At 53.0% G+C, this 12,670-nt stretch overlaps 1 protein-coding gene across 1 annotated transcript; it reads right to left on the reverse strand.

Annotated features, from left to right (window-relative positions):
• Positions 1–1,448: 1,448 nt before the first annotated feature.
• Positions 1,449–3,248, reverse strand: NGA_2083700 (major facilitator superfamily; the record flags this gene model as incomplete). Its single annotated transcript, XM_005855477.1, has 1 exon — positions 1,449–3,248. A coding segment is annotated over exon 1 (1,731 nt), but the record flags the coding sequence as incomplete, so codon positions are not given.
• Between the last annotated feature and the right edge of the window lie 9,422 nt (positions 3,249–12,670).

Genomic DNA, 12,670 nt, shown 5'->3' on the forward strand with positions numbered 1-12,670 from the left:
TCGTAAGTAGGTAGTTGCTAATTAAATTTATGAGACCAGAGGATCTACTCAACTCATTTCTTTTCCTTAAGCTCAGGATCACTGAGACAAGGAGGAAGCTTGAGCGAGCAATGAGCATTGATGACGATCCCCCTTTTACCTAATCCACGAGCCCAAGGCATACTGTTTTGGTTTTTTGGGGGCGATTCTCAGCGCTGACAAAAGAAACACGAGGAGCAATGGCAAGCGTGGTAATGAGACAAAGCCGGCACTTTCAACAAAATTTGCAGTACCCTTTCGCTTCCACGGGTAATACCAGCAGTCAGGAGCCAGTGGGTCTCCTGGAGACTTGAATATATCAATATTCATGTTTTGATGAGGCCAAAAACATGAAAAATTGTACACATTGACACACAAGCCAGAAAATTGCATTCTAATCCCTTATTCCTAGGTCGGATTTTTCGTTGCCGCGCCTCTCGTTCACGAGCACTCCGTTCGTCGACGGTTCCCGAGGGAAACAAATATCTGAGAGGGTCTTGGCCCTTCAAACCCGATTTAAATTCATTTCTCACGCAAGTTTATATTCTTTCAATGATTTAACAAAGCAAGCGAGCAAGGGGGCACAAAAAAATTGTGGTGCACAGACCAGGTTCCCGCAGCTTGGGCAAGATGGCCAGGCTCAGAGAGTCGGCCCATCCAGTCAAGGAGACACACTGACGTTCGGACATGAGCTGTTGCTTTTTTAATTCCCGACATTTTTGGGTTCCTGAAACTTGATGATTCGCCCAAATCACACGCTACAATTGTCATGCTTATAAACGCTATCGGCTTTGATGGCGTACAAAAGCATTTCAAGGATGCACTCTAGTTTTCCTGACAACAGTGGTGGCTGTTCGGAAAGGTAGCGCTAGCTATGAAAATTTCTTGCCGAGCATTTCCCATCCGAACATTTTCATTTAAGACAACGTCGTGCCCAGCACAACGAGGGCCTTGTCTAGCACAACGAGGGCCTTATCTTTTGACAACTTTGGTATCGTTTGACTATCTACATCTCTCTCCTTGTCACATGAAATTGATTGAAAAGGAGGGCGGGCATTATGTGCAGTACTAAGTGCTTAGCTACAGAAGAAGCGGGTGTTCCTGTGAATGTGGTGGATTTTTAACGGATGCTCCCTGAAACCAAGCAAGAGACACTGTCGCAAATACAACTGTAAGTGAAAAGTGCTTTCATGTGTGTTATGGCTGTCGGCAAAGCGATGAGAGGCTTTTATGGACGAGGCATTCATTCCGCCCGAGTTATCATATCTGAGGTGTCTTCCACTATCCCACGCTTATGATTCTTCTTCAGGGTGCATTTCTTCCTTTAGATCTACAACTCAGTCTAGGCTGGCATTATATTACATCTATCTTGACTATATTTTGCGCAAGAGCGGCTGATTACGTTCGTCTGGGACCTCAGATGAGCGGTCGCCAGACCGACTCATCTTTTCTCCTTCGACAGACCCACAGTCCAAATAGAGGTAACGGTGCGCCGCGTGGTGCCTGTGATATTCTCTCCTGGCCACAACATAACCCACTCCCCAGCATAAAATCGCAACCAAGAGCCACATGCACGTAATGAATAACGTCAAACGGACTTGAGAAACCTGAGCCGTACATTCCGGGGACACTTTCCCGTCTTTCTTCATGTCTGCAGCACAATCTGGAGCCAAGGTGTCAAGGATCGCACCAACAACGATGGGAGAGGGCACATCGCCTAAAGCATGCATGATGAGTGTGCAGAGGCCAATAGCGAACGAGCGGTTTGCTGGGGGCACAGAGAGCATGGTAACCATGTTGATTGAGGCTGTGCAGACAAAGAGGAGTAGAGCGCCGGCCACAAAAAACACGAGAAAGACCTCGCGCTGATAAATCCAGCAGCTTAGGGACGAACAAATACAACCCAGCGTCGCAAATATCGTACTTTGACGCAGTAGAAACACCAGCTTTGCTTCTTCCGAATGGAAATGTCGACGATCTACAAGGACCCCCCCTAAGGGCGTACCTAAGAGCCCAGCCAACGATAGAGCGATTCCAAAAACGCTGGAAGCACTGCTTTCCGAGGAAAAAAAGCCAAAATCCAGCATTATCTTACTCGAAAACGTCGATGCTCCAATCATCATCCCCGTGTTAGCAGCGTAACCAAAAGCATTCAGCAAAAATACTGGCCGTCGCAGCACCACACAGGCCTCTCTGAGTAGCGACATATGGCGGGCTTCAAATTGTGCTTCTGCATCAGCAACAGAAACCTCCTGCTCGTGTCGCAACAAAGCGTCATGTCTTGTCACACTGTGAAGTTCAGCGCTGTCGGTCCCATTTTTGTCTCTAGATGCTTTCTTGGCAGCAATTTTCAAGTCGCCGTCTGTCCGGACGTCATCCCCTTCGATAGGCGCGCGTTCGGGCCTCCAGGTGAAAGGCAGCAGGAAACACGTCACAGCGAACGGAAGCATCAGAAAGGACGCTACCCAGAAGCCCCCGGCCCATGTCCAAGGAGAGCCCGCGAATAAGGCGCCCCAAGGATAGCCGATCGCCGTGCCCAAAGGGATGGCTGTGTAGAAAACGGCGACCCATCGACCCCCGCTGTCCCCGCCCAGGTCCAGGATAAAGGGCGGGGCCACGCACTGGAAACCGGCCTCCCCCACGCCGCTGAGCATGCGCGCGATGCAGAGCAGATAGTAGGACGCAACGTGGTGGGCCAAGCCGCTCAAAGCTGTGGCGATGATCCAGATCACAAGTCCGACTCCAACCATCTTGAAAGGAGCCACGTAGTGGATTACATGTCCGAAGACAATAGCCGCTAGAGAGAAGCCCACAATGAATGCGGATTGCAGCAATCCTACGAACAAGTCCGGGCTTGAAGTACCAAGAGAGTGAGCAACGAAGTCACTGAACTCCTCTGCAGCCCCGGGGATGATGCCACGGTCAATGTAGTTCAGAAGGTTCAAAAAGAAGAGGAATGTAAAAGCTAGCTCATTCGTCCACCACGCTTGTGTCGAACCCAGTCGTGGGTCACGCGACATCCTTAAGGGACTTTTGACCCTTGGCAGCTGTTCAATCAAGGGACATGTGCGATTGAAGCGTCGTCTTAAAGCGTGAGGTAAATGTGAGAAACTGATTTTCAAAACTGCTTGCGCTGCCGCAAGAGCACCAAGTAATCCCATTCCTCATCATTCATGAACGCGTGAACACGCTCAAAAAAGTTGTAAAATCATTACTGATCAATATCATCGTGTTCTGTGACGTGTTGTGTTAAGCTGCAAAATCTTTACTTTTCCGGTAAGGTGGATTACTATTTCCCGGCACCTCCTAAGGCTTGTGGTCAATGGCGCCTAGTACCTCTCAGTTTATACTCTTGTCGCTACGGGAATGAATAGGTTTTGGTTGGTCAATTGTTCCATTAAAATCCTGTAGCAAACGGGTGGCGGCAACCGGCAACAAATACTTCTTATTGCACGGCAGCTCCAGGCTCTCGACGGGCGTGTTACTCGAAACACTTTAACTAAACATTGCGTGTATTTGCTGGAAAGCGCTTCACCAAGCTCGCCACTACAAATAGCAAGTTGCTAGCACGGAGACGTCAAGCCAATTGAAAAGTGACAGGAGACCAGGTGTTCGACGACCAAGTTTTGTTCTTCTCGCCAGTGGCTCGCTGGCAGCATAAAAACCTCCTCAACGTGCAACCCCTGGTACCCAGCAGCAAGCTTTCATGCGCCAAAACAAAAACCAGTGCAAGCGTAGTACCCCCACATACTCTTATCTGTCAGAGGAGTGTTCGGTGCTACTCCTTCTGTTGCTAAGTTATCTAGAGTATCAAGGATTGCCACCAACTTCTAGCCGAGCTGACAAGCGTTAGTCATAAACGTCCTCGCACTCTAGATCAGCCAAACACGCGGGCCTTGGAAATCCTCCCACTATATCTTCTCATACTCATCCCCTTATTGCTGCAGCGGTCGTCGCAGTCACCTACCCTCGTTTTCTCCAGCTTGACGAGGTGCTTGCTACGCTAGCATCCTCGGACTCGACTGAAGCTCTCTCAGTGTGCGCTCTTAAATCATTTTGCAAGCTCACAGCGGACTTTGAGTTGGAGATAGTCATAAGAAATATAGCTGCCAATTCATGAGATGCCGTTGCCGTTTTATGGACCCATGGCATGCACTCATGCTGCTCGTCTTAACGGAATGTCAACAAGAAAGGTGGATGTAGTTAGCGAGGAAGCCTTCCCAGTACGAAGTAATTCATCAACAGCAAGGAAATCAAAACTCATGCTTTGCAGGGGAGGATAGAAAGCGTTACCCGCAAGCCTTGAACTGACACGTCACCACGCAAGATCCCAGTATCGTCGTCCTGGGTCTCCCCTCTCTGCTTCGAAACCTATTCTGCATCGTAGTGAAGTAGGTGCTTATTGCCTACCGAGTGGATCCTCACAGTAATTAGTCTCCTGCCCTGTGCCGACGAAAAAAAAACAGCTCTGTCCTTAGACACGAGCCATCCAACCGGGCACAGTCTGGCAAGGCTGGGGGGTCCCGAGAGAGAGGGCATCAATGCTTGTGCAATGGACTCGATGCTGACGACTGCTCCCCGACTGGACGTGGCAGGCATGTGGACGAGGATGAGGGGCTGATAGGTGAGGGTGTGCAGCCAGGCAGGTTAATGATCTTGGTCCCGGCTGCGGTCAGGGCGTATCACGTGACTCGCTTCAAAGGGGCCGATCACACAAGTTTCGTGGCGCAGGGTAGCGTGAGGCAAATAAGCGGTCTGGACATGGGAGTCAGGGAGTGGAGTTTGCTAATCATAGCAGCCATCAGCGCCTCTAGTGGAACCAGAATCTGGGAGCGGCTGCTTAGACAAGTGCCGCGCTTGGGCCGCTGCTAGCTGCTTTTGCACGGGAACCCCACTGCACCAGCAGCCGGTCAGATCTTGAGCATGCTGCTGGGGGAGGAGGCAGATACGAAAGAGCGAGGCCGGGCTCAGCTGGCGGCACACAGCCGCCTGCTTCCGAAGTATACTCTCCTGTCTGGAGGACAAGCAGCAGCTATGCTTCTCTGCGAGATGTTGAAGAGGCCTTGTGGGCAACTACGGCGACCAAAAAGTGGAGCGAAAGGATTGATTTTGAGCGATAGTCAAGGAGTAAATCGTGTGAAATGTGAAGTGAAGTGCTATGGGTAAAGTAAAAGTCCGACTGCCACGAATTTTATTGATGCTTTCTCGTCCTCTAGACATTTAAGCACTTACACCCCTTGCGAGCGGCCAGTGATGACCTTTTCTTTCCTGTGTCCACTTTGGGGCTCATGGGTATTTTATCTCCCTTGCTCGCAAAAACAGAAGATGCGGCACACTTGAATAGCATCGAAATATACGCCTATATTGTAAACAGTCTTGCTAAAGATGTCAGGCCAGAACTTGACCTGTTTCTCGCGAAGACATGTGATGGCGTTATTGCATGCCTTCTACCGGCTAGGTTTCCGTCATTGCGACACGCACGCGTCTAATTTCCCCTTGCTCCTGTTGTGCTTCCTTCACAACCTACCTAGATCTTCATGCAGACAACATCACCATCAGGTCCAGGTCACTGCCTTCCGGACACAGTCCTCTATTTACTCCACCGTCTTCATTCTCGCCTCGCGCTATTGATTTCGAGTCTGTGCCGAGGCACCGATCCATTTTTAGCCAACACTCTACCTAACTCTCGTCACTCCTTTCATGACCGCACTTCTCAGCACCCCTTCTCAATGGAGAGGAACGCCGTTGAGCATCTGCTTGCTTTCTCGCGAAAGCTTGCCAGACGCGCCCTCGACTTCACCTACGTTACTGCCGTCCGCCACACTCCTCTCGGATCCCGCCCCCTCAGCATCCTCCATGCCCTCCGACGTTTCACCCAACATAGAGCTGCCTGGCACCGCCTGAAGGGCCCGTTTCTCGTCCTCATCATCGTCATCATCTTCGTCATCTCCTTCATCCTCCACATCCATGTTGGTGATTTGTTGCCCTTCTGTCTCCTCTGCATACGAGCCCCCCTCGTTGTCTTCTTCATCCATAGCCAGCTGCTGGTAGTCTCGGTACGCGAAGCGCTCCCAATCCGAATCAAAAGGATCCTCGCGTTTCTGTCGATCCCCGAAGGGATCACGTTGCTCAAAGGCCAGAAATTTATTCAAATTGAAGAGAGCGTCAAAGAAGACGCCCGCGATTTTAATTTTGTCGGGTAGGAGGAAATCCTCAATGTGCAGCCCACCCGCCCGCACTTCCTCTTCTTGTGCGAACGCTGCGGCCGCATTTACCACTAGAGGCGCTGAAGACTTTCCGCGTGTCTTTTCTACAGCCCGCACGTCGTCTTTATCTTGCAATTGGCTTTTGCTTCCTTTGCCTTCTCCCGCACTAACTGCCACAGGGAAAACACGTTGCTGGCGGCAACGACTCAGGTCGCGCGTGGGCTTGAGCATGTCCAGCATCTGACAAAGGACATCCTCGAAAGGGACTAGCTCATGACCGAGCCACTCCATGCGCTGCAGCTGAATGTTGTAGAAGTAGCGCATATCCTGAAGGCTTAAGCGTCCATCTCCGTCCACGTCGACGCAGTGGAACCAATACCGGAGGCTCGCCTCATTTCCCTTGTCCTCCTCTGACAGCATAAAAAATATGAAGTCTTCGTACATCATTTTTTCCCGTTCCTTGCAGCTCCGCTTTCCACCTAGGCCATCCTCAAAAGGCCGTGCTCCGACCTCGAAGATTCGATCCACAATCGCATTACTCAATGAGTGGTCGCCGTATTTCAAGAGGTCTTCGCGCGTCAAAGCCCCATCTCTGTCTGTATCAAGTTCCCAAAATCGACAATAGAGAACATAAAAATGTTCATACGAGAAAAAAGACGTCTCCTTGTTGATGTCTTCGTTCTCGTCCACGAACTGCATCGCCCGTAGCAGCCCTGAGCGCCGCAACTCCTTCGCCGAGATCTTCCCTGTGCCCGCCCGATTCAAGGTATAAAAAATGCGCGATGCCACGGTCAGAGCATATTTCTGCTGGAATCTGGATGGCTCCGGAGAAACTCGAGTCCAGGATGTGTTTCAGCAAACGGTGCAAGGAAGGGGAAAAGGTCGTCCTTCACGATATAGGTGGCGTCAGGCTGCTTTAGCAGGCGGAAGAGCCTGTCTGTTGTGTCGAAAGGCGCCATCTCGATGGCCCAGAAACGCAAAAGGGTGTCCAGAGAGAGTGTCTCACGCCCCGAGGCACCGGCGGCAGACAAATTGGACGAGGAGCCGGAGGGAGAGGCGGTGGGGGACGGGCTCCTTCCCTCGCTCCCGATGACGGCGCCCGCCATCTGAATCGACTGGGGCGAAGCGTCCGGGTCGCCACACGACGACACGTCCTCCACGCCATGTATAATCTTGTTTCCTACCTGGTTCCAGGCGGACGACGGCCTAGACCCTGCTGGTGGAGGCGCGGGACGGTGCTCCTCGAAAGCCATAACCCTACGGAAGAGGGGCTCCTGCAAGAAGCCTGGCAGCCGGCAGTAGCTCTTCGTGAATTCCCCGAAATCCTCCACCGCTAGCCCCCTCCAAGTCCCCTCCTTGTCTGGGACCAGGCGCTCGAACATTGCGACGAGGGCCTCTTTCTTCGATAACAAACTGTCCTCCGGGTAGGCTTGTCCTCGCCCACCACTCCCGCGCCCATCCAAAGGTAACCAAAGCTTTGGTGGAGGGTTGCACACAGCGACTTGTAGAGAATTTGGCGAGGTCGCTGTTGCTATTTGAAATTTCTGTTCAGCGGCGGCGCAAGCAGAACTTTCCTCGGGGTGGACCCTTGTAGGAAACGACACACTGGAGGCAGAGTTCGTGGGCGTATGAGATAACGAGGACAAAGAAATAGAAGCTGACGTTGTCGAAGCATGTGTTAAGGTGGGGACGGCCATCGAGGCCGAGGAAGAAAGCTCCTCCTCGCACACGGCGTTGCACTCGTCCGAGTCCTTGGTCGCGCGGTCCTCAGAGCTCAGACCCGAGTCCCAAGCCTCCTCTCTTTCCTGTGAAGGCGAACCATCGCTTGAGGTGCTGGAATGTGTACTTTCTTCAGCGCCACTACCGAAGCCATTGACAGTGCCGGCGCTGATCGAAGCCAAAGGCCGCTTCAGGAGAAAAGCACCGGTTGAGGGTGGGGAATAGCTTGTCGCGGGCTCTTTGGGAGACCGCGGTGGCTGGTTAGTCGCCAGGGACATATGTGGCGCAACTGCGCCCGATAAACCGCGCAAGGTGAGCTGCGGTGGCTGCATTGTAGTGTCGTGGGGTGTGGTTAGGAACGTGATGGGTGATAAAAGGGGTATGTACACAATGGAGACCAGCCGAAGGCAACATATAGCTCCCACGGCTGAAAGCTCTTTCCGCACTGTTGCTTATCACGGATGACGAAACACATTGCATTCGAACATTTCACCGCGATAGACGCAATATCTCACAACGCACGTCTTCCGACAGACTAGTTGCCCTTTTCAAAGAAGATACACCCCGTCATTCCAACTCCTCGTGCACGCACCTCAAGAGCCGATTCGCTCGGCAAGGCCTGCCCCTGACGTACGGCTGTCACGCAATTTTCCACCATTTCAGTTGTCTCCTTTTGACTGAGCCAGTAGACAAATAACTCTTCAAGCTTCCGGGATGCGCCGTTGTATTCGCTCCCTGCTCCACTTCCATGCGCCGCAGTTTGAGACACAGCCTGATGATGCTGTCCTCCCATCATGCGCGACGATGTCGAAGGAATATGCTCAGTAATTCTTGAGGTCGTCGAGGTGTTAGGTGAGCCAGTGGTTGCGGTCGTTTGATGATAGTAGACGTGCATGCTTACGGATGACAAGAACGCTTGGAGATCTTAAGCCTTCATGACTTCAGCTCTCTCCGTAAAAATGACAACACGCCAGCACGACCCTAAATCTGATGTATTAATGACAAAAAATGCAAGGAATGACGTAGATGGTGAGGTGGAGAGAGCCTGCTTGCGCGTGGGCAGGGTGGGGCGGGGACGGAAAGGGTGGATCAGGCGGGGCTCTTCTTCTTCTACACGTCACTGGCTTGGCCGCACTCCCGCGCCCGGCCCACGCCCACGCCCAGCTGCCGCCAGACGTGTTTTTCACGCGCCAGCACCCTGCCTTGTCTGAACTTGTCGCCGCACACTCACACGCCACGCTGTGATCGAATCTACGCAGGTCGCTTCCTAAGCGCGGGCACGGGCCAGGCCGTGAGACTTGAGACTCTGATCCTACCCTTGACTTGCTGCTGGCCCGCGCTTCTATCTCCATGGCCCATCCTCGAACTCGCCGGCAAAGAGGCTAAGTTCGAAGCGATGATATATGTGCTTTCAGTGGTCACAATGCTGCCCAACAGAAATCATTCTGGCGTTCGGCATCAATGGTTGGCGTTACCTGGGTATGACCACAAGCACAAGGGGAGAACACTTCGTTCTAGTCAAAATGCGCCTTACGTCGCAGGCAAACGCCTAGTCCTCGCGTCACCACTGGAAGGTCAGGAAGCTCGCTTGCGCAACCCAAGGGAAGAGACCCGAGGTGCAGTTGTATTAATGCAGCGGGGGACGTGCAGCTTCATTGAGAAAGTAGAACGGGCACTCGCAGCGGGGGCTGCCGGGGTCATCATCGGGAACAACGATAAGGCCCATCCACATGCTGTGTTCGCTATGCCGGGGGCCTGGGAATCACTTATCAAGCCCAAAAGCGTGTATGAGGGCCTCTCTGTAATGGTATCCTTTGCATGCTTCGAGCAGCTACGTGCGTTGCTTCGTCTGGAAGCAGAATTTTCCGCCGCCGCGCCTTCGGGATCTGTTTTGCGGGTCGATGTGGTCCCTTTGCATGGAGGGGTTGACAGTTTTGGACAGAACTTGCAAGAATGGGAGATTGGATCTGCAATACGCTTTCTGACTCTCAGGAATGACCATGAAAAGCTGCAGGATCTGATTCGTTACGTCGACGCGACCTTCCTCTCCCACGACGTTCCGCAATGCGGCGAGGAGGGTTACGGCCCCTACAATGAAACAGACCCAGACACCGGCAATACCCCTGTACACATTGCGGTGGAACACGACTCAATTCAATGCCTCGGCCACCTTCTCCAGTGCCGCATGATCATCCATACGGTGGACCGGCCCCGCTGTGACTCCTTTCGACCGACTCATCTTGCTGCCCGGCGGGACCACGACCTGTGCCTCAGCCTGCTTCTCTGTGCTGGCGCGTACGTGGACGCCCCCCATTTCATGGGCTGGACGCCTTTGCACTTTGCCGCTCAAACCGGGTCGATCAACGCTCTCCGCGTCCTTCTCAGAGCGCACGCGGCCGTGAACTCCCGGGCCACCGACGGGTCGACTCCGCTGCTGGTCGCCGTACTGGCGGGGCACGCGCCTGCGGTGGAGGCACTCTTGACCGCGGGTGCGGACCTTTATCTGCGAAATCATCAGGGGAAGTTGCCGATAGATTTCGCCGGTGCCGGGCGCGACGTAACGGGCGATTGTCTCCGAGTGATAGAGCGGCACCAGGAGGAAGCCGACAGCAAGAGCACCTTAGCGCAGGCCTTCGACAACACTCCCGGTGAACAAGACACCCATTGGTCGGCAGCGCCATGGTTGTCCGCCAGAAGCCCTATGAATCCTAAGCCTCCCTTTAAGCGAGTGGTCGAGGGCAAGTCCGCGTCGCCCCTGCCGTGGGAGTCGCCTTCGCTTGAAGTGTTGTCTTTCCTACCCGACAGGGACCACAAGGCCAACCAGCGCTGTAAGGAGAACAGTGACTTCAAAAGGAAAACTTTGCCGATTTGTCGAGCAGTCTTACCTAGAAATGCTGTGAAAGCGCTTCTGTGCCCGCTGGGGGACTCCAACAAATTTGAGGAAAAGGCGGACCTGCAAGATGACTTAGCCGCCTTCCTGGCCGAATCCTCGCCCCCCAGTGACAAGAATTCACACGGATCCAGAGTCCTAAGCTTCATCACCGAGTGTGTTGCATTAGCCACGAAATCCCCGAATGCCTTGCCCTGCCTAGCCGATCGTGGACGACTTGTAGTAGTCGAACTCCCTGCCTCCCACCGCAAAGAGCTGTGGCTCGCTCTCCTCTCTGATGGTGTCAAAATGCAGGTGGAGGCTAAAAGAATAATGCCCACACACTCAGAAGCTGTCGAAGGGCGCATTCAGTGCTTGTATGAAGACCTGAGAAGGACAAAGTTTCCTGATTACGCGCAGGGAGAAGGCGTGGAGCGGCTGCGTCGGTTGGTGTTGGCTTGGCTTCATTTGGATAGCCACAACAGTTATCGACAGGGTCTGACCAGCCTGGCTTGCATCTTTTTGGAGCTATTTCCTTCGCGGCGCCCGCACCGATGGGATAATATATCCGATGTGCAGGCATTGCAATGCATGAGTCAGGTCGTATCACAGCATTTAAGCGGCCTATTCATCCACGGCAACTCCATGGAGCGCCTGCAGGACCGGATGAGATTGCTGGAGAGTATTCTTCTCTACTGGGATCCGCCCTTAGCCCTTCATCTCGCAGAACTGGAGGTGGTAGGAGAGCTTTTCTGCACTCCGTGGCTCATGACTCTCTTCGCAGACGTGCTGCCGATGGAGTCTGAGGTGGCCGTAATCGACGTCCTGCTGACGCTCGGACCGAGCTTCTGCTTGTGTTTCGCTGCGGCTATCGTCTTGCAGCGACGGGATCTCATCCTCTCCATGACTTGTCAGACAAGCCTGCTGCTCGCCTTTTCACGCCTGAACGCTGGGGTACACGCCTTCGACGTGCCAGCCTGTTTGAACCATGCCTTCCACCTGTATGCCAAGACACCCAGTGGGATACTGCAGGCCTGGGACAAGCCACATCCTCAGTGCTTAGGCGACCAAAGTCGTCAAGATAAAGCCGAGTTGTTGCACCAAAAAAAGCAGACATCTCTGCAGACATCTCTTTCGTCCCTTTTGTGGAAGAAAGAGGCACATGGTGGCAGAAACTCCGGTCGGAAATCCTGCATGCCCGCGCCGCACGTGTTGAATCATGTGCCTAGGCTCGCCGCTCACGATCTCCGTGAGCTGGCGAAGGCTTTTAAAGAAAGAGAAAGGGAGCAAAGAAGGAAAGATAGCCAAATATATGGTTTTGAGAAGAATGCCGCTTTGAGGGGTTGTACTGTAGACGGTGTGGTTATCATAGACGTGCGTGAAGTAACAATGGATGAATATTACGGGCGTGACCCGTTGCGCGGAGTCCCCGACAATATACGATGCATTCGGCTCCCGCTGTCGAGTGTTCAGGGCCACGTCGACTTCTGCCGCCCGCTCCGACGTCTACAGAAAGATATGCAGCCCCCAGCACTTCTGCGTCCCCTTGCAGGTCGCGTGCATATGGTCGTGCACGGGGGAGACAATGGGGGAGAGCAAAGGGCAGACGACGTGGCGCACATGCTTATACTGTGTAAAGTTCCGTTGGTGAGTATGTTCGATCATGATGCCTCGTCAATCAGTGTGGCAAGTATAGCCTGAAGAGGAGGAATTGAAAACACACTTAAGCAAGTGAACGTGACACATGTAAAGGAAGCCCACACTAATAAAAGTAGCGTGACAAGCGTGCAAGCATCTTTGCTATCGACGAATGTTTATCTTTTGCCCATCGTTTTGAAATTCCCTCCCCTCCCGCCCC

Source organism: Nannochloropsis gaditana, assembly GCF_000240725.1.
Source record: "Nannochloropsis gaditana CCMP526 unplaced genomic scaffold scaffold186, whole genome shotgun sequence".
NCBI classification, from domain to species: domain Eukaryota; class Eustigmatophyceae; order Eustigmatales; family Monodopsidaceae; genus Microchloropsis; species Microchloropsis gaditana.